Source organism: Condylura cristata, unplaced genomic scaffold, assembly GCF_000260355.1.
Source record: "Condylura cristata isolate star-nosed mole 26May11 unplaced genomic scaffold, ConCri1.0 scaffold00010, whole genome shotgun sequence".
NCBI classification, from domain to species: domain Eukaryota; kingdom Metazoa; phylum Chordata; class Mammalia; order Eulipotyphla; family Talpidae; genus Condylura; species Condylura cristata.
The window spans coordinates 22,719,613-22,746,655 of record NW_004567111.1 but is presented as its reverse complement, the minus strand read 5'-3'; the positions used below and the strand labels follow the sequence as shown (position 1 = coordinate 22,746,655).

Genomic DNA, 27,043 nt, shown 5'->3' with positions numbered 1-27,043 from the left:
TAGATAGATAGATAGATAGATAGATAGATAGATAGATAGATAGATAGATAGATAGATAGATAGATAGATCTGTCCTTTAAAGAAGAGGATCATAAACCAACTCATTGTATTCTAAAATCAGCAAAAATATTGATGTAATCAAATCCACAATGGGTACTCTAGGAATTAAGCTCATGTCAACTTTAATTAAAATCTGAAATGGCATAAAAGATCTTGAAAGAATTTAGTCCATACATCCTTAGCCATATATAAACACATAAACATTACAAAAAGCTCTCACATTAATTATCCTGACTACTTCCTTAATGAAGTGCAAAAGTGTTTGTGTAATGCAGTTCAATTTATTGAATTAGGTTACAGTTTTATCATTTTAAAAACTAGCTTTGTTTACTTTACAGTGTGTGTCAATTCATTTCCCACAATTAAATAGCACAGCATATAGCTGTAATCAATTGAGAGCAATCTCCATTTTTAAGGTCTACTACCATTTGCACTGAGCATATTTCTGAAAGCAATATATGGCAGTTTGAACATATATTATAACAGAAGCAATGACATTTCATATCCATAAATCGTATTTTTCCTATAAGTGAAAATTTAAAAAAAAATAAGGAATTGCCATTAATTTCTTAAAAGTAAACATATATTATCCAAACTTTAGTGTTAACTACTTCTAAAAGGGATATAGATGGGGCATATTTTTATGAGTTGAATAATTTGCCACATTCCTAAGAACTTCTTAAAACTTCCTAAGCCTGTATATTTTAAAAGTCACTAGTTTTAAATGTAATGGAGTTGATGTGGTCATAAAAAGTGAGTAATATTTGGACTACAATGTTTCATTAAAAAATTCATCTTTGCCTTTCAGAATGATGCTGTAAATTGTGTCACTGGAGGTTCATGGCAATTAAACTAGAAAAATAAATGTAATAAAATGAAAGAATTATTTTTTTTAACAAGTGAAGGAGATAAAGGACCAAAACATTTGGCTCAATTATTACATCGTTAAAAAGTTATCAGGAAACTGCAAATCAGAACAATGAGATACTACCTCACACAGTGAAAATGACCCACATCAAAAAAAAAAAAAAATCATAAACAGCCAGTGCTGGAAATGGTGTGGAGAAAAAGGAGAAATTTTCTTAAAATATTAAAAGTAGACCAACCATATGATCCAACAATTCCACTTCTAGCTTTCTACTTGAAGGACAAAAAATACACTAAATCAAAGAGATATATATTCACACCTATTTTCAGTGAAGCACTATTTGCAATAGTCAAGTTATAGAAACAGTTTAAGTTCACCATGATAGATGCATTGATTAAGAAGGCATGGTTTATATACACAATGGAATACTACTCAGCTATAAAAAATGAAAATTTGCCATTTACAATAACATGGATGAAAATGGAAAGGATTATGATAAGTGAAATAAGTTAATATAAGTCAGAAAGAGAAAGACAAATAGATGACTTCATTCATATGTGGAATATAAAGAAACAAAACAAAGGAACAGGAAAGAAACTGGAAATCTGAATGGAGAATTGAGGCCCCACCAGAGAAAGCTGGTAGATGGGCAGGGAGGAAAGGATCAAGGGGACAGAATGGGCTGTGGTGGAAGATTATAGTGGGTATGGTGTGGTAATATGCATCATAAGAGGTGTGAAGCTATAGCCCTAAATCAACACAATAATGTAAACCAATATTACCTCATTGAAAACAATAATAATTCAATTTTTAAAGTTTTTTATTAAATAAATATATTATTCATAAAACATTATTTCATACAAAATAAAAAGCAGTGTGTTTAGATGATTTCTATGATTTTTAGGAATTACCTTCTGAGGACTTTATTTTTTAGTTTGAAAACTCATACCAAAGTAATTTATAGCAAAGTCCAAGGTCTTTCACAAATGCCTTTGAAGAGTTCATATTTTGAACATTATTCTGAAGAAGTTTGCTAGTTAAAATAATATATTTTTCTAGTCCTAGTCCCAAATCAATCACAGCTATAAGTATTCATTCATATTACACTTAGTGACTGTTATTTCCTCTTATATATTAATTCTATAGCTGGCAGCCCCTATATGGAATATTCATGAAATACTGGGAAGTAGCAACTGGAAAGAAAAGTATTTTTTACTTTACCAAAGTCATTGTTTTACCACTAAGTTAACTAAAATTCATGAAAATCTGTAATAATTCAGGGAACTTGTGAATACTACTTTACAGGGAAAAAGATTCTTTGCAGATGTGATATGTTAAAGACCTAAGATAGAAATAATATCCTTAATTATTTTATGAGTCATTAATAAATGACAAAGGTCCTTATGAGAAAAGCAGAAGTATCACACACCCACACATACACATACCCACAAATGTGTGGAAAAAGGCAGAAATTGGGGTGAGGCAGCTACAAATCAAGGATTGTGTGGTAGTGGCCAAAAGAGCAAACCTACTAGAAAAGGAAACTTCCAGAAAGCTACCTGATGGAATGGGCTCTCTCCACTGATTCCTTGCTTTGAGCCCAGTGCTAATGATTTTGGATATATTTTGAACGGAGAGAATAATCTTTCACATATTTAAGTTACTTATGCATGCAGTACTTTGTAAAAATAACCATGGAAAACTAATAGTATCCAAGACAACTTTTAAAACTAACTACATGATGAAGTCTAGTGTTTAGGCTGCATTTACAAAAAGGAACCAGAAGACATACTATTTATTTTTCACTTCAAGAAATATTTAAATGAAACATGCATGGAATACTCATAGGTTAAATGTACTACCTTTAGACTAATGATTCTTTTGTCCCTGACACTTAACTTTATGAAAACACATACTCTGTATAAACGTAAAAAAGTTTAAACAGCTTACATCATATTTACTCTTTGAGTAAGGCCTTCAGGAGGTTCTGTTTAATTTATTAGTGAAGATAATCAATCTATTTATGATCACTTTGCTTTTTGTGTTATCCTTGATTCGTCCCAGAGAATACAATGTGTTTATTACAGTTAGCTTCTCAGTATACTAGGCACATTTCCACAGAATTCCCTGAGTTTCCTTTGCAGAAGTTGAAATATTTAATGTATTAAGGTGTTACAATTATGGCATTACAAAAAGAGGTAGTTTGGATGTTGTTACTGGTTAACAATTTAGCAAGAAAAAAAAAGAATACAAACTTTAAAAAATGTCTCTGAATTTGAATATACATGAAAATGTTTTCTTATACTCCTTTCTGTTTTGCTTGCCTGTTGTTAAGAATTTTCAATTCAATTGACTTCTCAATTAGTATTGCCCTGATACATAATTTTTTTCCAAAAAATGATAAATTTATTTTTATAAGTCATTAAGTAATAAACATAGTACATATGTCTGTAAAATTAATTTATTTATCTGGATGCATATTGGTTATGTGTCTACAAGGTCACAGTAAGAAAAAAAAAATGTCCAAGAAAAAAAACTATAAATCATTCATTTTTTAAAGTGTGTTATACTTGAAAACAATTAAATATTAGATAATTTTTCTTTTAATGTCAAATACAAATATTTGGGACTCACAAAATTATTCCTTAATACTTTCATGAAAACTCTATTTCAAATTCCATTTGCATTCTGCCCTAAAGATAAAATCAGCAAGTTGGCCAAATATACTGTCCAAATTACACTCCTGGCACAAGAGATGATTATTTAGAATTTCTAAATAGAATTTCTACATAGACCCTTCCTAGCTGTAAAATACACATGATTCTATAAAATATGTGAAAGCTATTGGAACTCTGTTGCTAGGATAACTTTATTCCAAGCTGGTATTTATTATCAAAAATGATTTATTACATGTGCTCAGTCCAAATAAATATAGGGAACACCACGGGAGGTACTGCGTTGTGAGACGTTACAAAGAGCTTCTTTTTTTCATTAACTTCCATTTCTGGTTGCCATGGAATCCACTGACAACCATAAATTTTGGAAATTATCACCATCTGCCCACACCCACCTCTAAGGTTACAGAAAAGCCCACTGAAGCAAATAAAATGACAAATAAATGAAAAGTTGATAAGCAACCTCTTATTTCTTTAATTAGAGATAACTAAATACATAATATTAGGTATGGGAAGGACTTTTTTTTATAAATAAAAATAATGATTTCTTTTCCGTGAGAAAGGAGATGCTGTAGGAAAGATCATTTAACTTTAAGATTCATCGTGAAATAATATGAGGGAATGATTAGGAACAAACTGGTAGATTTCTTAAAAATTGAAAAATTAAATAAATTTTATTTTTCACAGAACAAGTTTTGGCAACTCTAAAGTTAAAATATATAAAAAATACTAATTTAAAAATAAAGGTCCATAATTAAAAGTCAATTTTAAATTATCTTTATGGTCTCTGTTCACTAAACAAGAAAGTATGTGATATATTTCAAAAATAACGGTATTTTTTATTTTGAGTTTTGACACTTGATCTCCCAAAGTAAATGTATATGCTAAATATTTGAGGTGGTCTTGTACTGAGATTCTGATGACATCAACTTTCTTCATCATTATTTTGGTAATAAAATACTTTCTTCACTTTAAAATAATAAGTGTTGGCAGGCAATTTGGAACCAGCTTTTCCCTATTTTAATAGTATATTCTTAAATACTTCCCACTAATAAGATAGCTATGATTAGTAATATGTGAAAGTCAATAGAAAGATCAAATAACAGAATAATCATTATTAAATTTATGGTTTTAAAATCTCCAAAATACAACTCATTTGAGAAGCTCATTACATCATGTTCATCTGAAAATATAGCACAAAAATATACAACGCTCAATGAGAAATTAACTTATTTACTATTAAAAATATTTGGTATTTTTTGGCCCTCCCTGGTGGCGCAGCGGATTAAAGCACAGCACTGAGAAGCTAAAGCCACTTCCACATGAGTTCGATCCTTGCCTGCCCCGGAGGAGACCATATGGCATGGCAGACCTCTCCTGACCTGCCCGCTGCTCCCCTCAACAGTGTACTTCGTCGATCTGCCTGTTCTGCTCCCCACTCTCTCTGGTGAAGCCTCTCACCACCCCTGCAACTCTGGCCTGTACCCCAGTTCTGTATGCATAAATAAAGAAATCTTAAAAAAAAAAATATTTGGTATTTTTATGCAAAAAACTACATAAAACGAACAAATAACTTCAAATTGAACTCAGTATATATTTAATAAAAGGTCCACAGAGTTGAACAAGCCATTCAGATGCTCTCATAAATGTGAAGGTTAGTTAAAATAGTCATTGCTTTCAACCCAATAAAGAATGCCAAGCTGGTGGCACAGTGGGTTAAAGCACAGCACTAAGGAGCTAAAATTTGATTGCCACCCCACCCCCCAGGAGACCCTGACCCGCCTGCTGCTCCTCTCAGAAGTGTACTTCCTCAGTCTGCCTGTTCTGCTCCCCACTGTCTCAGGTGAAGCCTCTCACTGCCCCACCCCTCTGGCCTGTTCCCCAGTTCTGTATGAATAAATAAATCTTAAAAAAAAAAAAAAAAAGCCAAGTCAGATAACCATCATTATATCACAATATGGAGGACAAATGTTAAAAAGAAAAGCACTGATATGGAAATTCAAAGAAAAAATGAAGACCCTTCCTCATGCCAGATTATGTTCCTTGTACTAATTATATTTCATAATAATTACAAATTCTCCTCGATATCTATTTAATAAAATGTCATGATAGCAAGAATTAATACAAATATTTTATGTGGTCTTATATATCATTATTATAATTTTAATTTACTTATGGATCTGGAAAAAACATGGCAAGTGGGCAAATATGTTTTTATGTGTATATATACAAATGAGAGAATGAGCACATCCACGTGGTGAAATGCAAATCAGGTATATTAGAGTGGTATACTACTAAGCTGTTTATGATAACAAGCTTTGGTGGCAAGACTGTTATTTCACTTGTACATTTTCAAAATTTAGTAGTAAATAATCTTCAAATGTATCCAATGAAAATTATTCACATTCTAATTTCAGAAATAATAAAAGATTTCTAATCGACAGTTACTTCCTTTGCTTTGGATGCACTTCAATCTATTTCAGAAGATTGTGGAAGGAGAAATGGTTAGAACTCATAGACTTGAGTTTGCGTAACCCCCACAGTTACCAGTTGATTGACCTTGGGAAAGTCACTGATGTTCTCTGAGTTGTGATTCATAGCAGGAAAATCTGGCTAACGATTTACTCTTTAATATGAGTGAGATGAATAATTAGAGCAACTCCTAGCACTATATCCAATTAAGCTTCTTTTATTTTATTTTAAGAAATGATAACCATAATGTAGTTTTGATGTAAGCTTTCATCAGTAATATCTGAACAAACCTAACTGATGTGTGTAAATATCTACATAAAGATCAGTTCCTGTAAAAGGCATGACACTGGCTGATTTTCAGTATTTTTGGCATATGTAAGTAGTGCTCTTACCTGTTGGTGGGATTATCCCAGGAGACATGAGGCCAGGGACAGAATGTGGCATAATATGAGAATTCTCTGGGGAGGTGACACTTTGAGTCCTCTTCGGAGGCCTTCCAGGTCTAGAACTGAAACAAATAAACAAAAAATTTTTACAATTAAGCTGTTGTCTTACACATCATTTCAAAGTTGTTTCAAGTGGTAACATGGACTGTAAATAAATTTGTTTCAAGGACGGTTGCTTTTGCAGTTAGATGTAATAGACTTCCATCACTAATTAGATTACATGCTGAATTCATTTTCCTCATTGAAGATCAGCCACTCTTGATGCATAATTCATAGCCTGCACCTCGTTACCTGCTTCTTCATATTAATATCTATACACAGTTTGAATTGCCTCGTTTGCATATGCTAAAGTTCTGCATGCAGCCTTCAGCACGAAAATTATGCACTAACTTGTAATAATTATTACAGTCAGCCTGCTATTGATTTATGAGACTTTTAAAAACCAAATATGTGTAGTACTTGTAATGAATGATATTTTAAGGTTCTTCAGGAAATTAAAAGGCAATGGCTGCCTAAGGAAATGTTCTGCTTGTTTGATTTAATACTACAGTTAGCTGGGAGGTGGAATGAAAGAGTGATTCAGACCTATAGCACATTTTTCGATGATATGTTTTATTACTTCGCACTGCTAGCCTGATATCTAGATGATAAATGACAATACATATCTAATGTGTGAAAAGGTCTTGCAATTTCTTTATTTTTTGTCATTTAAAAGATAAGTCAAGTTATCAGTTAACCCTTATTTGATTTAAATGAACAGCTTTACTAGTTGCCTTATTTTAAAATACTAAAATAAGTTGAAAGATTTAGGATTATTTGTAGGATATCCCTGAAGAAACTGCTATGTTTAGCATCATATACCAGCCTTTAAAGTCAATAAAAATACTTCATTTTTCTCATTTACAGGACAATTACAGGATATTAATTTTAAAGTTATACAAACAGAAGGTGAGGAAGAAACAAGTACTGATCATTCTTGATGAGAATAACATGAGGAATACATTAGCAACTTTTAAAATAAACATCCTTTAGATTATGTTTCCACTGTCTACTTCTGTATCAGAAATGTGCTTTTATGAAATGTTTTTCGATCACTTATCTTGTCAATATGCACCTACATATCTCCAAACCTCCAGAAACACACGTAACAAGTTAGCATTTCCATGTTGGCCTCAACTAACAGAAGAGTCAAAGATTCTGTGTTCATTGTTTTGTACAAACAGTATATGCAGTAATTCAGGTTTTCAATGAATAACTATTAAGTACTTGCTGTTTTCACAATAGTGCACTGGAAGTAAATTTAGGGAATGGTTTCTTACCCTACAGAAGCATAAGGCATGTCAAGGGGGCCAAAATGTTACATAAATACTTATGATATAACTCCTAATGTGCTCAGGTGCTTAAGCAAGTTGTCATCGGAATGCAAATTGGAAGTGAAACTAGGGAATAATACGTCCATGTTTAGGAGAGAAACTGTGGTAACAGAAATACTGAAATGGATTTCTGAAGGGACAAGTTAGACATGAAGAGGCAAGGATGGAAAGAAAGTGCATGCAAGGAAAATTGTGAGAAAGGATGAAAATGCACCGATGTGCAAGTTTTTGCCTTTCTTTCTGTCACTCCATGTCACTCTTCTACCTCCATCTCTCTGCCTCTATCCCCATTCCCGTCTTTCAATCATTCATGTCTTATTTGATCTACTATCACAGTTTTCCAAAGTCTTCTAAGACATATTTTAGCTTGGTGCCACTCCACAGTTCTAGACCTAGAGGTGAGAAACAGAAATGGAGATGAGAAATAAAGAGGAGACACTTCCTGGGAACAGATCCTGGATGACTTGGAATCAAGAGCAAGAAGATTGTATGCTTTGGTAACCAATTAATTTCTGCATAATATTGTGAGATATCTCTCTACTTTATTCCTGTTCATCATTACTATTTTTCATACTCAGTTGGCTCTTTAACTCTTTTTATTTTCTAGGGTCAATCAGCAGTTCTTTGATAATCTCCATTCTCCCTGAGTAATCTCTTCTACTATCATCACTTAGATAGTAAGAAAATAATAGCTAAATATACATCTACAACCTAGTTCTTCCTCATGGGATTCAGATAGATTAATGTCTGTCTGCCGGAAATCTTTGCTTGGATGCTCTATAATAATCTAAGACTCAGCTTGCCCAAAACCAAATTCAGCATCTTCTCCATTAAAACATACTTCTCTTTCCCTGGTTCAGCAAAACAGCACTTAATTGACAAAATCAAAATCCAGAACTCAGCAGTGTCTTTTCATTCCCTTGTATATTTGAATATCACACCAGTGGAGATATTACCCATATACTTCTCTGTCTCTTTCCCCGCTCAGACTAATCATTCACTATCTTATTTGTTCCACTACCACAGCTTTCCAAACTCTTCTAAAACATATTTTAGCTTTGTGCCACCCCACCATCTAATGTCTGTTACAGAACTCTTCATTTTTTTCTCTGAAGGATTTTTCTAAAACGGAAATCTGATCTTGTTTTCTCCATTTGCTTAGATAACAACAGCTCCCTACAGTATTCACACACTTTCCTTAAAAGGACATCAATGTTCCCCAAAACTTGGTCCTACCCAATCTCATCTTTTCCAATCTGATCTTTTTATTCCTCCATTAATTATTTACATTTGTCACAACTCAATTAACAATTTTCTGTATTATTTTGATCCCTATTACACTACCTTTTACACAAGTTACCTCATTTTTTTCCAACACCAAGCTTATCTTCATTTCACCAGATTAAACCTTAATGATTCTCCTTACTAACCACTTCTAATGGATATTCCTTCTGTGAACCATGGTGAACAACTCCAGCTGAGTTCTTTCTCTGATGATTATGGTAACTTGTTTGTTTACTCCCAAGACTGTATGGCATAAAGTATATAAAATATGCTGTTTTGTACTTAAAACTTAAGACCCTGTCAACTGTATGTATTTAAACAAATGTCAACCATTTATTAAGCACATTCCTCCAAATTCTTCATGCATCATGTGTTCAGTGGCCTCCACATTTCCAAGAAATCAAAAGTTAAAAGTTGGGATCCTGAGTCTAAAGATGAAGCTAAATATTCATATGAAGCCAAGAAAAAAGGAACGTAGGATCGCTCAAGTAAGATGTCCAGAGAATGAGAAAGTACGATCCCAAGTAAGAGAAAGGACCATCTCAAGTAAGATGTCATGAACAATGTGGGGGCAGAGGGAGGAAGTAGAATCCAAAAGTTAGCCTTTAACTTGTTTTGCTCTTAAAGAAAATGAATCTGTTCAGGAGTACTTTATTCCCCAGGCCACTGGAGCTGTCCTCACTACCCTCATTCTAAAATAGAAGTCAGGCCACTAAATAGGAACATTTTATTTCTTGCTGTGATTAGAATATACCCAGGGGGGCTCTTTTCACTCCAGATATCTCCTAACCAACCTATCATTTTTGTCTCCAATTCCACCAATAGAGATTTACTGCATTCAGATAGATTGTAAACTTTAAGATCTTTTAAACCTTGCGTGAAACTGATTTCCTAGAAACTACAGACAGACTTGGCCAGTATGGTGGACTTTTTAATACTAAAGGTAGGCAGGACTTCTCTGGCTTTTTTAGCTCTGACTTGTACCCTCGTCCTGCCATGTAGGAAAGGAAGCCTCTATTCATACACTGGCAATTAATCAATCTCTCTTTCTCCTCCCTTTCTTCTCTCCTTTTCTCCTTTCATCTCTGTCTTGTTCTCCCTCCTAACCTCCCTCATTTCCTCCTTTGAACTGCTCTTCTATTAAAGATTTTTCATACAATAACAATCTGTTTTCTTTGCTTTTGTGCATGAAGATGACTGGACCCTTTTAGAATGGGAAAAAAATGAGCAGTTTTTTTTGTTGTTGTTGTTTGTTTTTTTTTTTTTTTCCCCAAACAGTTTAGAGTCCCTGGGTACCTGTCAGTTTTGCCTGGCTTCAATCCTACCTTCTTAAAGAAAGTACAGAAGGGTTCCATTCAATCATTCAATTAATTCAAACTTCTGTCTAAGAGAAAGGGGTTACTGTACAACAAGCAAGGAACTAGACCTCAGGGTTGCTAAAATAAGCACACACTCCCTGCTTTGAGAGGAAGATAAAATTAAATAGCCTGTGGGATAGCAGTGCAGAAGAAAAATACATGGCAGCTAGTGAGCATTGATCTTAGTCCTGCAATACAAATAAGCATTTAGAGTTGAAAGAAACTTGTTCCATCAATCTCCAAGAGTTACTTTGCCCACTGCAATCTATTCATTGGAGGAAAATGTCCAATTGTGTATTTACATTTTGCATATATTTTCTAGTAAACTACTTATGTAAAGTCAAACCAAGATAATATCAGAACTTCAAATCTATCCAAATATATACACAACATATATGTTCTGATTTCTATTTGGAAAGGTACAACTTGCCTAATGATTTATAATCCCACTTGAGCATTATGGATCATAAAATGTGATGTTTATGCAGAGTTTATGATAACAGAAGAAAATGTTTATATTCTCTAGTGAAAAAAGAAGATTCAAACCTATAATTTGGACATAAAACATTATGAGAGAGAAATTAATAAAGCAAGAGATTTGCATAGAAAATTGACTGGATGGAAATAAACACAAAATAACAGAAAAAGCTATCTTTGGATGAATAATTGCATATTTTCTCTACATTTCAATATTTAGATTCTGTATCATATATGTGTGTGTATATATAAACGCATATATACATTTAAAATACAAAACAAACTTTGAAGGTTAATTTTGGGGCCCTCACTGGTGGTACAACTAGTTAAAGCACAGACTTATGAAGCTATAGCAGCCACTGCAGCACAAGTTTGATCCCCAGCCTGGGGGTGACCTACATGGTGTGGCAGACCTCTCCTGACCTGCCCACTGCTCCCCTCAGCAGTGTATTTCAGTCAATTTGCCTGTTCTGCTCCCCACTCTGTCTCTGGTGAATCGTCTCACATCCCCACCCCACACCTCTGGCCTGTACCATAGTTCTGTATGTATAAATAAATAAATCTTTAAAAATATGTAAAATTAATTTGGTTGGTAGTTCAATGACTCTGACCATAACTTTAAGATACTTCATTGTGGACAAACATAATCCTGGCTAAACTTTATAATTGCCTATATTTACCAGAAAATAAATACTATTTATCCTCTTAGTCTTTATTTTTCTTTTAGTTCCAAAATAATATTTTATAAAAGTATTTCCCTTAATGTAATGATTTTTTAATGTAGTTGATAAAACACTGAAATATATGTGTGTGTATTCATTAAATAATGAAAACCGTGAACCTATCTTCAATCATATATCCACCTTTCGTGTTCTTTGTGTAGTTAAATGGCCCAATTATTAGTGGTTTTTAGTACAAACAGATTATGAAATAATTACTCAATTGAATGCTTTTCTATACACCCAGTAATGCACTGAGTTTCATGGGGCAGATACTTTGACTGTCAACAGCTGATATTTTAAAACCTTCCTCTGAATACTGATTCATGAGCAACAAACATACCACATTCCCTCAAGTTTTAAATGACAGGCATTATGGACTGAATTTTGTTCCCCCAAAATTTATATGTTGAAACCTTAACCATAAAGTATTATTTGCAGTTGAGATCTTTAGGAGATAGTTTAAATGAGAACACATGGGAAGGCCCTCATAGTAAGATTAATACCCAAATGCTGAGAGATACCAGAGAGAGTTTGTTTGCTCTTTCAGCCATGTGAAGACACAGCAAAGTGTCCTCAGCCCTCTAAGTATAGGTCAATCCATGAGGATATTCTCAACATATTGACCACACGGGCACCATGACCTCAGATTTCCAGCTTCCAGAATTATGAGGGGATAATTCTTTCTTTTTGAAGCCACTCATCTATGACTTTTTGTTATGTAACCTGAGCAAGACTAAGAAGGGCAGTAATTCAAAAAAGTAACTGAATATATAGAGAGAAATATACAAAATAAAAACTGTCTTGTGAAAAAAGGAAATCAAACTACTTAAACAAGGTGGTATGTTCAATTTATTTGGGAAATGCCCAGTTAAACTTCTTAAATAAACATATGTTTTATGCAAAAAAATCACAAATTTCCAATGAATTTCATATTTTTCTTTTGTGGAACAATTTCTCAAAGTTTTAACTATGCTAATATGTACTACAAATCTCTAAGAATGCGGCAAAATAGACATTTTTATCATACAAACTTAGTTTACTATGAAAATGGGACCTTTGGGAGGTAATTAAGTCTACATGAGTTAAACTTAGTAAGTTGGTAATTAAGTAAGTAAACTTACCACATGGTAATTTTAGTTTACAATGAAACCTGTTATTTCCAGGGAGTTGTCTTAGAGACTTTATTCTAAATGAATATAATCTTCCAAAAAGTAAAAACTGCATTTAAGTTATGGAAAGTCTTCATCTCTCAACATTATCATGGCTATGGTACATGACAACGGTCAGAAGAGAATTAATTTCAAGAAACTAGAAAAGCAGCAATTCTATATTCTATGGGATTCCAGAAGATGTTGCATGTCTTCTCTACATCCAACATTGACCAATTAGCCACAGGATTTTTGGTTACAATTATCTATTAATACTGCTGTAAAATATCTGATAACATTCTGTGGTTCAAATTGAATAGTAAGTGAAATAAGTTAATCAGAAAGAAAGGCAAAGCAAATATTTTAAACGAGTCAGTCACCTAATCTGAAGTATTTTGAGCCTTGCATAGGAAAATATTAAAAATGATTATTACTTAAAACACAAGGTTAGGACTCGTAAGCTAAAATTATCATGAATAAAAAAAATAAGAGTAGAAATTAGCTACTCTTGTAAGGAAGAATTATTGTTGCCTCTGACTTCAAACTGCAGTCTAGACCTGAGTAACTGTCAGAAAATTTGTATAGTAACTTATACAAAACCTGTTTTAACAAGATAGCTGAAGTCTCCAGCTCCGTTAGAATACTCAACTATGGAATACAAAAATTATCCCAAAATAAAAGTTGAAACATACCAGAATGTGACCGTAATGTTCTTGTAAGTTTGTATAAGTATCAAAAGTCTTATAATAGTAAAATGCTACTTAAGAGTATATATCTTAGATAATCTGACCCTTAAAGTTTATAGATACTTTTGCCTTTTTAAATATATCTACATGGTATGGGATATGGATAATGGAGAAAGCCATGAAAGCACATATGTCAAGACTCTCTACCTCCTCCAAATTTGCTAAGAAAATAATGTACAATATGGTGTCTTTAAAAAAAAAAATAGCACTCTAATCAAGTTATGAGTTAAGGTCCAGAGGTCAAACCTTAACACCATGAATTTACCTCTGTATTTTATTTCTTAATTGAGTCAACAGATATTAACATGCCTGAGGTGACAAAATGTATTGGAGATATCATTAACATAACATGAATGTAAGTATCTCATCTTCTATTTTGGGAAACAAATAAATAATCATAATAGTTAATGTTAAGTATTGCAGTGAATATTTCAAGGGAATTTTCTGGAGAAGCTCAGGAAAGATGAGACATAAGTGGACAGGTTTAAATAGCTGAGAAGGGGAGATGGTGCTAGTAAAGAATCATCCAAAGAAGCTATCCCCCATCCCATACACACACACACACACACACACACACACAGTCTGCAATCCTGATTAATGAAACCCATGCTCACCTGTCATTCCTTAAAATGGTTTGTGATACCCAGTTTTGCACATAACCATTCCCAAGTAGTTTTATAAATCATTATTTCATCTCGCCATATTGTCTCATACTTCCAGCCATGAAAGTATGTCAGACATGTGGAGTTCACTGGGTTGCAGCCAGGTGTCTTTCAGACATTATGGTTCATTTACCTATTTTAAATACATCTTTATTGTTATACATCACTTTAGAAAAATTTAAGAAGAATACAACTCGATGTTACATATAATCAATTGTGTAGACAAAATCTAACTAATAACAAGTTTATCTTACTTTTAACTTTTTCCTGTAACTGGGATTGGTGTCTATAACAAGATAATTCATTAATGACTCAAATGAGATCTCTTTTTCTTTAATTATTTATCATCTCAATTGTTCCCTGTGTTTTGTATTTTAATGTAGAAAATATCTTGTAAGATATTACTGCTAAGCAACGGAAAGGAAGAAGAATCTAGAACAAGGTGCTTTGATCGTTTTCTTCTAAAATAACCACAATCATAAATTGCTAGTAACTAGCTAAATCTACACATACATGCAAAACAATTTAATATAAGCATTTTCACATGCAAATAAAAAAGTAGAAACACAGTTATGATTATATTAAACTATTGATCCTTAGATATGTAGTTTCAAATGAGGGTTAAAAACAGAATCTATTAAATAAGAACTCAGAAAACCTGGTCTTCCTGCTGTGAATATGAAGTTAAGATGGCTGACTCAACCAAAAATTCATGTTTTCACCCTCTACTGACAAGCTATTTGTATGCTACCTCTGGAGAAAATGTACATAACTAATTTATTTGAGAAACCTGTTAGAAAAAAAAATAGTTCTCCCTTCCCCTCCACTGTGTAATGCATGGGGAGCTGTCAAGAAATGTAGTCTTGAAGCAAAGAGATTCAGCTACCGACCCCAGAATTCCGAGACCTCTTGACAACTTTTTGATACTCCCAGGAGGACTGTAGGCCCATGAACTAATGAAAGGATTATATTAAGCAAACAAAGGTATGCTGTACCAGCCTGCAGAGATTTAATAACATGCTTAATTCGTTACCTGACATAGGTGTTACATGAGCACCAAACAATGCTATTAATATGATTTACATTAATTGAATTCTATTTAATACCTTATGGAAGTGCTTCATTTAATGAATGGCTTTTTAATACTAATGTTAGATATTATAAGAAATTATGATATAAACAGCATGTATCACAGAGTTGTAGAAAATATTGGCAATTGTCCTTTCAAGCTTGAGTAGACATTGTTTTATCATAGACTTTTTCCCCTTGAAATACTGAGCAGAGGCTGCTTTTAAAATCACAAGCATGGCCCTCCCTGTGGTGTAACGTGTTAGGACACAACATTGCAAGCTGGCTGCAGTCCCTTCAGTGCAAGTTCAATCCCCTGCCCAGTAGGTGATTCACATGGCATGGCAGACCTCTCCTGTGTTGCCCACTGCTCCCCTCAGCAGTGTATTTCATTGCTCTACCTGTTCTGCTTCTCACTCTGTCTCTGGTGAAGCCTCTCACCAACCCTGCACCTCCAGCTTGTGTCCCAATTATGTATAAATAAATAAATAAATAAAATAACAATTATTATGCTAATTCCTATGTTCCCTAATTTGTTATCAAATACTCTAAAAAACTAGAAGCTACTGCCTTAGTAGTGTTGTTTCAGTTGCTTAAGTAATAATGACTTAGTGTTAGAAGTGACAAATTTATACATAACAGGAATTCTCTAGAGCATGTTATATGTATGATGACATTTAATTCAATCATTTTGTGACATAAAAATATTCCTATCTTGTCAATATGGAAACTGAGGCAAAGACAAGTTGAAATATAGCACTGCTAATGGTAAAATAGTTTTATTCATATGTTCAAATGGACATAGCATTTCTTGAGTAAATCTGTGTCTGACAGAATAGTATAGAGAAGTCTAAAGAAGACAACAGCTATTGCATTTTTGATGTGTTAAAATAAAATACAGAATTCTGTATTTTATTCAGTTACTTTAACTGTCTACTTTTAGAGGATTTCCTGGCATTTAAAACTTACCCACATCCTCACAGTTAAATGTTTCTCCAAAGATTATAATTCTGATGACTCAACTCAATGTTGTCTTTTCTTCCAACATATTTAGAGCCCACAGACAAGTGTAGGTCATCACTGGCCACAAAGACCAGCACCAGACATCACAGACAAGGACAACGAAGTACCTCTGTTTCTCCTAGAGGCAGTTCCTTATTAGTAGATTACACAGCTATTTATGGCATTAAATCTCAAGTGATTTAAAAAGAGAGAGGAGAACTTTCCAGAGATAGTATTTGTAGTGGGTTTTGACATATGAGTATGATTTTTACTGATGGAGATAAGAAATGTGAAAGTTTTAAAAGGACTTGATCTGGGCTCTCCCTGGTGGTGCAGCGGGTTAAAGTAGAGCACTATGAAGCTACCGTAGACACTACAGCATGAGTTTGATCCCCAGCCTGGGAGATGATCTGCATGGTGTGGCAGACCTCTCCTGACCCACCCAATGTTCCCCTCAGCAGTGTGTTTCAGCACATCTATCTGTTCTGCTCCACACTCTGTCTCTGGTGAATCCGCTCAAACCCCTGCACCTCTAGCATGTACCCCAGTTCTGTATGCATAAATAATCAATACATCTTTTTTTTTTTTAACAAAGAGAAGAGTATCTCGAAAAAGAAAAAAAGGACTTAAAGGCTTCAAGATAAAGAAATATAGAAAATGGAGGGGGTGGGGGAATTGATGGGATGATTAAGTCTTGAACATTTTCCATTGGCACATCATATATAGGCCACCTCTTTAGATTTAGTATGTTTCTTACACATTTTGCAGTTACAGATACATAACAAAATTTATTTTTATTATGAAGTTCTCCCCTACATTCCAGTATAGAGAGCATGTAATTCTAAAGGTTCAATGTATTCATCAGAAACAGGTGGTGATCACATGAATTAAGATTATTTTGCAAAAGGCAAATACTGAATCTAGAATGGGTCATTACAGGACAAGGAACAATTTCATTGCAGTATTCTTACTTAGGGTGATACAATACATGAAGTAGAATAGCTGATCATATTTTTAATTTTTATAGTGAAAATTAAGTTAGCTTTTGGTGTTGAGACAGATAAAATCGTGAGACCTAATAATAACTGAACTGACTATGTAATTGTTATTATGCTCTTTGACATGTATTTTACAATTTAATCTTTATGATAACTATCAGACAAATATTATTATTACTATGTCCATATTACAGATGAATAAGTAACTTGAACAGGTCATAGACTGCTAAAATAACAGAGCTGAATGGATTCAGGTCTTACTGAACCAAAGTGAATTCTAAATTGCCAAATGATCATAAAAATGTTCAACCTTGAAGAAATTTATATAAGAATAAATCAGCCATATTTAGATGACTATGAAATTCACTTTCAAAGCTCAATTGCTATTTTACAACTCTGAATGTATTTATTCTTCTAAATATATTGGGTATTTTAGAAAGCAATGTTCCTCTACACCTTTTCACTTGATATTACTACTTCCTAAAATGTTCTTCAATAAAATATCTCCATGTTTCTGGAAATAACCCAAATGCCCAAAAGTGTATGACTGGAATAAAAGGATGTGGTACATATACACAATGGAATATTACTCAGCAACCAAATAAATAAATAGATAAATAAATAAATAAACACATGCCTTTTGCAGCAAATGGATGGAGCTGGAAAAGATCATGTTTAGTGAAATAAGCCAGAAAGAAAAGGAAAAATACCGGATGGTTTCACTCATAGCAGGATATAATGGACCAGGCGAGAAAATAATAATAATAATGAACAGCTATATACAAGAGACATTTTATGCGGGTGGAGTGGGGAATGGGATCAAAAACAGTGGGGGGGATGAAAATGCACTGGACTATGGTGATGGCACATGGGCGATTTGGTGATGGAAGCCCACAGTTATTATAACTGATACGGAAAAATGCACAAAATGATGTAAACATAAACTACTATATTATTTTTTTTAAAAAAGGACCATGTTTTAACTTCCTTAACCCCAATTAAAATACAGAAGATCCAGCTAGTAGCTATCATCCCTTATTCAGATATAGGCTAGGCTCGAGTATTGTTTAGAAATAGTATTTACTGCTTGATTTATTAGAAACTTTATGTGCAGGTAGGTTTTCTGTGGGAAGGGATTTTAGGATGTGCTGTTCTTTCCTATACCCCCAGAATAAAGGAATAGCATTTAGTTCAAAATAAGAACAAAAATATCTATTAAGTGAGAAAACGAGTGAGTGAGTTTAGAAAAGAATGCGCGCTGATGGCTGATCTAGGACCATCTAGATCTACATTGTCTTAGTAGATATGTAAGTATCTGAGAGGCTGAGTTACGACATGTCAGAATGTTTTGTATGTTGTCAATTCCATAATGATGATAAAGTGGAAGGCTGCTGAGCCACTGTCTTCTTTGCATTATCTTCAGTTACCTCTGGCTGAATACACAGTATCTGTCTTACCTCTTCAAAATTGTGTGGTTGGAAAGACAATACTTCATAAATTTTTAAACTAATGGTAATCTATGGAGCTTGAAATCACCTACCAAGGTATACTGTGCCCACATAAGTTTCAAATTGGTTTAAAAATCTAAAAACACATATTTAGAAATTAAATTCACTCTTTTATAATAAGGTATGCAGTTCTAATTATTTTTAATTCATGCTTCTAGTACATCAAAAACAATCTTTTAACTGAAATTTCATTTTCACAAATCCTTGCCTATATGTTCATAACAAAAGTGTTAAAATATTGCATTTAAATCATTCAGAAGTCTCTATTATTCAAATAATATCATAACAAGTTGCCAGTTATCTGAAGTGTTGAGATACATTTCCATTTTATACATTTATCGTAGATGATTTTCCTTTACAAGTGAAAAAAAAATTCTCCAAAAGTTCTCTGTATTAGGGGAAGCCACAAATACAATGAAATGGGTTTTCGATGAAACATTATGTCAAAAACTTCAAGAAAAACCATGATTAAAAAATGAAGGCATGAGGATTAGGAACAACATAAAAAAAAGTCACCTTTAATTATAACTTGAAGCAAGAATTTTTGTATTGGATTTCTTTTTGTTGTTTTTAATAGTTGCATTACCTTTCTGAAAACTAGCCTCGATTTTATTAAATATTTTGTCCTCCCTCTTTGAGTGAGAGAGAGCAGTATATCTTCCTACAAGATGCGGTCTGGCATAAATTCTGTTCCACACTTGCTCCCCTCCTCCCCCGCATTGACTGATAGGATTTACCCCAACTGAGTGAGGGGTATGAGTTGAGTAAACAAAACAAAGCTTCTTGTATGTAAGAAACCAATCTGAACAGGATTAAAAAAGACAAAGGTAGATCTATGCTATAAAGATCATTTTAATCAGCGCAAGGAATTTCTCATTTTCAGTCTTTGCACAAAATTCTTTGTAACGGGCCCTCCCTGGTGGCGCAGCAGATTAAAGCACAGCACTGCAAGCTGGCCACAGCCGCTTCAGTGAGAGTTCGATCCCCACCCTGAAGGTGATCCAGAAGGTACAGCAGTCCTCTCCTGTCTCACCCGCTTCTCCCCTCAGCAGTGTCCTTCATCAATCTGCCTGTTCCGCTCCCCACCCTGCCTTTGGTGAATCCTTTCAAAGCCCCTGCACCTCGGGCCTGTACCCCACTTCTATATGTGTAAAAAATAAACCTTTAAACTCTATAACTTTGAAAAACTATTTGAAAGGGACATAGAGATTTATATTATTGTTGCCAATTAAATATCGCAGTCAAATATATAAAATTATTAAAATTCGCTTGAAGACAATATGCTCAATTATTATTAGAAAAATTTAAAGACACTTTTTCTTATCTTACTATGTTCCTAAATTTGTAGGACTAAAAAGACTTGATAATATGGTCTTATTTTGTTGTTGTTGTTGTTGTTTTAAAGATTTATTTGTGCATACAGAACTGGGGTACAGGCCAGAGGTGCAGGGGTGGTGAGAGGATTCAACTGAGACAGAGTAGGGAGCAGAACAGGCCGACTGATGAAGTACACTGCTGAGGGGAGCAGCAGGTGGGCCAGGAGAGGTTTGTGGTGCCATGTAGACCACCTCTGAGGCAGGCTTTAGCTTCTTAGTGCTGTGCTTTAAACCACTGCACCACCAGGGAGGGTCCATGATCTTAGTTTTAATTGGCTCCTTTGCTATTTTTTTTCTTCCTTTTTTGGGGTGGGGGTATCTTTTTGCTTGACCTTTGAAACTAATGTACTCTGAGGTTATGTGAAATTCACATACATGCAAATACACAGTTTGGAACACAGGCTGGCATTCTCCAAATGTGCTAAAATTAATGGAAGCAATATTGAATCAAGAAAAGAGAGGGAAAAAGCAAACAAAGTAATTGAACTCAGAAAAAAATAAATTGGGGAGACCCCTGCTGTTATGAGATCAAGATCAGGAACATATGGTAAGAAATAAACAGCCTTAATTTGCATGGTTGCATTTAAGGAAGTGCCATATAGTAGATCACTGGGAATATGTGTGCCAGTCTTGTAAGTACAAACATACTGATATTCAATATTGTGTAAAGGAAGATAACCTTATCTTCCCCCCTTGCGAAATACAGAAAAGAATGCAAATTTTTTGTTAGAAAATAGAATTAATACATATTGATGATCCAAAATTTTTCAATCTCCCAACTTTTCTTAGTTTTTTTTAATAACTTAGTAGTTTATTTTTACATCATTTTGTGCCTTTTTCATCTCAGTTATAATCCCCATGGGCTTCCCAACACCAAATCACCCATGTGCCATCACCATCCCTTTCTTAGTTTTTAATTGGTTGAGAAAGCCTCAAATCAACTTTTAATAAATGATAGGCAGAATCCATAAACTTTAACATTAACTCCAATAAATTAAATGATTCTAAAGTTTAACTAGTGACAGCTAGTAATTTTTCCCAAGTTGTAGAATCAAAAAACATATAACTAGCATTTGACCTAAAATAAAATCAGACTTGCTGATAACTTTTAACAGCTCTCCTTGATCTAAAGGATGTCATGAAAGTACAAAGTCTGCCAGGCTGATACATACATCCATGCAGAAATGAGCCAAACACAAAAACGTATTAACTGACATGCAAGATAGCAGCATTGTTTAACAAAAACAGAGATCATTTAAAAAAAATTTTAACGAATGGCTAAAAATACCACATGTATATGACATCAATAAATATGAATACTAATAAAATCATTACATGATCAAGATATTTTCATAAGTAGGTAAATATTTAAATATGGGATGTATTATTTTAGCAAACTATTAAATTTAATAATTTCTAATTGTGTTGATAATTATTAAATTTATACTTATATATGTAACTTTAAATGCAGTTGTTTTCCTGAATTAATCATTTTATTAATCAATTAATCTCCCCTTACTGATACATATCACTCTGTATCCTTTTATAAAATATTTCCTATTTGATGATCCCTAGTTCAAACATAGGTGAAAAGCACTTAACCATCAATGTATGGAATCCAAGATTATCAAATACAAAAGGAAATGAGAAAGTGATAGAACAAAAAAGATCGATATGCGATAGTTAAGGGAGTAATTTAGGTTTGCAACTAAATTTAAGAGAAATGACAATGATGAAGTAGAAATTAGGAGAAGAAAAGTTTCAGCGAGGCAGAAAAATTAAATTAGAAATTGGAGGTGTTCTCTGAGATGATAAGTGTGGGCAGGGAAACAGAAAACTAAAATGATATAAAGAATAACCAAAAATTTCATACTTGATAATAAGTTATTATGGTTCTTCAACTCCACATTTTTTGTAAAGTCTGATTCTGTACTTAGTTTCACCATGGACACTTAGACTCCTGGTTTGTTGTTCTACATCTAACATAATATTTAATCTTCTACATGAAGACCAAATTTTGTGACATGACTCTGAACCAGTCTCTCTAGCTTCATAGCTGCCATAGGCAACATTGTGAGCCTCCAATGGCATAAATATGTACGTGTATATATGTATATGCACAAGCACACACGTGTGCTCTCATGCATCTGTGCACTAAGTGGGCAGCTTTCATTTATTTTAGCTGTTCTTCATCTCTTCTGGGTTCCTAACAAAAGTTAACAAATGAAACTGAGCAAAATCCATATTCTTTCTATCCTATCTATGCCAGAGCATTCTCTTTTGAAAATCAAGCACGACACTAGGAATACAAAGGTTAAACTCAAATCAGTCACATCCAAAATACTTTTGAAATATGTGGAATAAATTTTCAGTTTTAAAAGTTCTCTGAATTGCTAGTTCCATGTAAATATCAGCTGTATGATAAATTAAAACAAAAAACACAGTCTTTAAATTGACATTCCTTGCAAAAAAGGTCTTCAAAAGTGTGCCACAAATGAATTATTTACTTAATCATTTTAAAATAATATGAAACAGAAAAGGAAGAAAATCATTCTGAGTTTATATAAATGCCTACCTTCAATAGCACAGCATGCAAACAATAAATGCCTTTCATCCTATTTACTTACAATAGTCTTGTAAAAAATAAACTCCTGAAAGCAATTACTTGAAATTTATTTTTCCTCCACATTGAAGCAGAAAATATTGTCATGCAAAAGTTAGCATTGAACTTGTACAATAATAGAGATTTATTGAGACAAGGAACAACGCTGATTAAAAAAATAAAAGCGCTGAAATACACCCTAACATCTTTCCTGAAACACATGATAATAATTATCTTAGAAAAAGGTGGTGCTGACAACAGCATAAATGATGCTGCCAAGTGGAGAGTTAATTTTATTTTAAAGTACTAAACCATAAATTACTTCGATGAAATTGGTGAGAAAAAAAAAAATAGATCCCTTCCAAATTCAATTTAATCAATTCACAAGAATTTTTTGCACAAGTGAAAAATTATTGGATCATAACATTCTAAGAGGTTATGTGAGAAGTATATTGAAGAGACTTGCCAGCCTGATTTAGAAACTAATTTAGAAAATATGCTACTGGATTCTCATATCTATTTAACAAACTGTAACATTTATGGCCATCTCAATATTGATATTTAAGGAGTCAGTTGGTTACATTTTCCTCACTTTTTAAAATTGTATACAATGCTGTGCGCCAATGTTACATCAATAGTTCCCCAAAACAGACTCCTCAGAAATCACTTCTATATAACTTTCTTACTTGTGTGACAAATAGTATATCAGAATCAACAGATAGTATTTAATAAATTCATGTTGACTAATAAATACTATTATTTGTTCACTGTCAAATGTCCCTGTATGAGTATGAGAAAAATTATGAGAGAAAAAAAATTCAATGTAGCAGGTGTTCTTTTACTTTGCACTTGGATGCAGCACTCTGCAGCCAGTGGAAGATGAGCAAATGTGATATATGCCATAACCGAGTAGAAGTTTCACACTTATATATATGTACAGGTCTGTCCCTTCCTGAATTTATTTCTTCCACACAGTGCAGTGGACACCACTGGACCTAGTAAAGTTGCCCCTGACCAGCTATGACTGTTAGCCAGAAATAAATGCTAACCCACTGAGAAACTGGTATTATTTGTTGATGCGGGTACAACTTATTGTATAAGATGCATCACAAATATTTCCCATAACTACTTAAAATGTAAGAGCATATACAGGTCACAGCTCAATTGCTTATATAATGATTTAGAAGTAAACATACATTTTTGTGTCAAGAGATGTAAAGTTTCCCATTCCTGTGGATAGTCTAAGGAATATGCACAGGATTAACAGTTAAACTCTTCTGCAAAACAAGTCTCCTTCCAACTAATTCTTGATTTATTCTCAAGGTAGAGAGAAGAGGAAAGAAAGTTGGGAGTATGAATAATGGCACCAATTATGTAATGCTTACATGTTAAGACTTGGCTGTACTGATAAACCTTGACTAACTAAAGATTGCAATTCGATTATTGGCAAATGATTCAGTATTATCTGTCCAAGTATGGTAACAAAGATGAGTACAGTCTTAAGTTTACAATGTAAGCATTTCTTCTGAATTCAAAGCAAAGTGATAAAAACTTACTTTCAATCTACTTAATGATGACATTTAGTTTTTTATTAAATAAGGAAGAGAAGAAATAAAATGAGTGTTGTAAAAGTTTAAATTATATTTATTATAAGTGCATTTCTTTATAGCAGTGCTATAAAGATATATTTTTGTAAAAATAGTATTAATTTACATTTATATTTTACATGTATCCAAGTAAAGAAGACAATGGCTTTAACAACATTAAAAGCTAAAGGTAGTTAAGACTAAAAATCATCAGTGAATACTCTCAATATAAAAGTGTTCTATTATTTGGCTTTCCTCTAGGAGCAATTTTATACATTGAGATTTTGCTATTTACTCACCCAAATGATCCCAGGTTAGGAATAAGGGTAAAAATCATGACCAAAGCCAAGAAAAGTTTTGTCTAATATCAGTAGTCTAATGGCCAGAATTCTATTGGTTATAACTCTCAGCCCACTGGAGTTCATTTGACAAAACAAACTTATTTGCAAATAACTATTTGCTTATAGCAAGATGGAGTTGCTAAAATAGAGAAGACACTGGTTTTAACAACAGTTAAAAAATCATCATGAAAATATCATTAAACATCATTAAAAATGTATTTATTCCAAACTTGTTTTTACAGATTTGAATTCTTCATTGAATTCATACAGCTTAAGCCTATAAACGAATGTGTGATGTATAGGTAATTCATGAACTACCAAAGAAACTACAAAGTTTCCCTTCAACCAATAACTAAAACTTGGAAAAGTTAATTCTGCTGTTACATAATCATTGGACCAGCCATCTGGACCTACACTTCCATCCACAGGCCAAATGTCTTTTTTTTTTTTTTTTTTTGAAACAAATATATTAAGTCTAATGGCATAACATGAGGAAGCTCTCATTACAACAATCAGCAGTTGTTAGAAAGATTGGAAGAAATTTTAAGTGTGCTCCTGGATTCCTATCTTTACCATTTCTCTCACTTCCAAAGCTTTTCCTTCAATAACCAATCTTGAATTTATGCCCTAACCCTTTTGTACTTTCATGTAGTATCCTTTTTTTTTATTTTATAGTTGTTTTCTACTTATAAACAGTCTACTTCTCTTCAATCAGAAATTTAGTGAACATAACCTTTTCATCATAAATACCCTCTTTTCCCACCTTTGAATCACATAAATATTCAGTCAGTATTTCCTCTATAAACATTACAGGCCTGAAAAAAGAACTCAATTTCAATTTCAGAATTTTCAATTTATATTGTATTATGAACATTTCAATGAGATTTTATAAAGCATTGCAAAAAGAATTCAAGAAGTTAGCATGCAATATCAAGTCTGCTTGAATTTAAGAAATGTATGGTAAAATCTAGTATAAAAGTTGTAATTTTTACAATGACAAAGATAAAATTTTTGAGTAGCAGTTCCTTCATTAAAATCCCAACAAGATAGCATATTTGCAAATATTCAGATTTGAAATAATCAAAACAGTGAGACATAATTTCCCAATTTGGTTGCTATTTGTTTTACTATTTGAAATTTAGCAAAAATGTGTGATATGGTTATTTGGACATCTTCCATGCTCTTAACCAGCTGGTTTGATTAAAAAAAATAAAATTAGTATCTTCACAAATCTCCAATGTTTTCCTTAAGATTTTACAGGTCTAAATATTTTTTCAGAGTTGTTCTATTCACTTTCAGCAATTTTCTTCTACTATATAATTTTATCTGAATCCTTTTTACTAAATTAAATGTGCATTCTTATTTAGAGTAGTACAAAATACTGAATAATATTAAAATGCATCCATTCTCATGTTGGATAAACTTAAAACTACTCTATGTTCTAAAATCATTCTTTTTCTATTAAAATAACCTTAAAGATCCTAAAAATTAAGCCATGATTCTAATTTCAGCAAAATCATTATTTCCAAAGATAAAAGTGTTAGAGAAAAACACATGTGGATGCTCTTGTCGCCACAGATATCTTCACATTCAATTCTGTACAGTTTAGTGAGCTTCTGTTCCCGTGAGGCATTTACTAGGTTACAGAACTTCAAAGAAGATTAAGACATGGTCTATTCCCTCATGGCACTACAAGCTCTAGGGTGACAGACACATACACATACATGCAAAAAACATTATATAGTAAGTGCTATATAACAAGAGTGTGAATTGCACATTACAGGAGCATTTCTTAGGGAAATATCAGCTGAGCATGCAACCTGTGCAATTGCCTGTGCTTAGTAAAGATTTTTTGTGCTAGATTTAATGCTCTGATGTCTCCATTATGAATTGTCATTTCTCAGTAAATGGCCTATATTTTCATTTTGCCCCAAGTTGAACTGACTACAAGCCTGTGTGTGTAGTGAACAAAGGCAGTTGGTGGGCACTAGGGTACTAGAGAAGCTCTAACTTTTATAGAATAGTTAGAATTTGGTTTGGGTTTTGAAGGTGAACTGGAATCTGGCAATAGAAGAGGAGATAGAGAGAGGCAAAGAAATTCAGAGAAAAGACACAGAATGAAGGCATGGATTAAAATTTCCCTAAGAATAATTAAGTATACATCTATGGAAGATAATGTTAAAAGGTAAAAGTAATCTGTAACCTAAATGAAAAGTTATACATTATTTATATATATATATATATATATATATATATATATATAAATGATAA

General features: G+C 33.1%; 1 protein-coding gene across 1 annotated transcript in view; it reads right to left on the bottom strand.

Annotated features, from left to right (window-relative positions):
* The window catches only part of DACH1 (dachshund family transcription factor 1), a 382,796-nt gene that overhangs the window by 207,681 nt on the left and 148,072 nt on the right, over window positions 1–27,043 (bottom strand). The window contains exon 3 of the mRNA XM_012723346.1: window positions 6,468–6,583. Within this exon, the coding sequence (XP_012578800.1) occupies window positions 6,468–6,583 (116 nt within the window). The remainder of the gene's footprint in view (window positions 1–6,467; window positions 6,584–27,043) is intronic.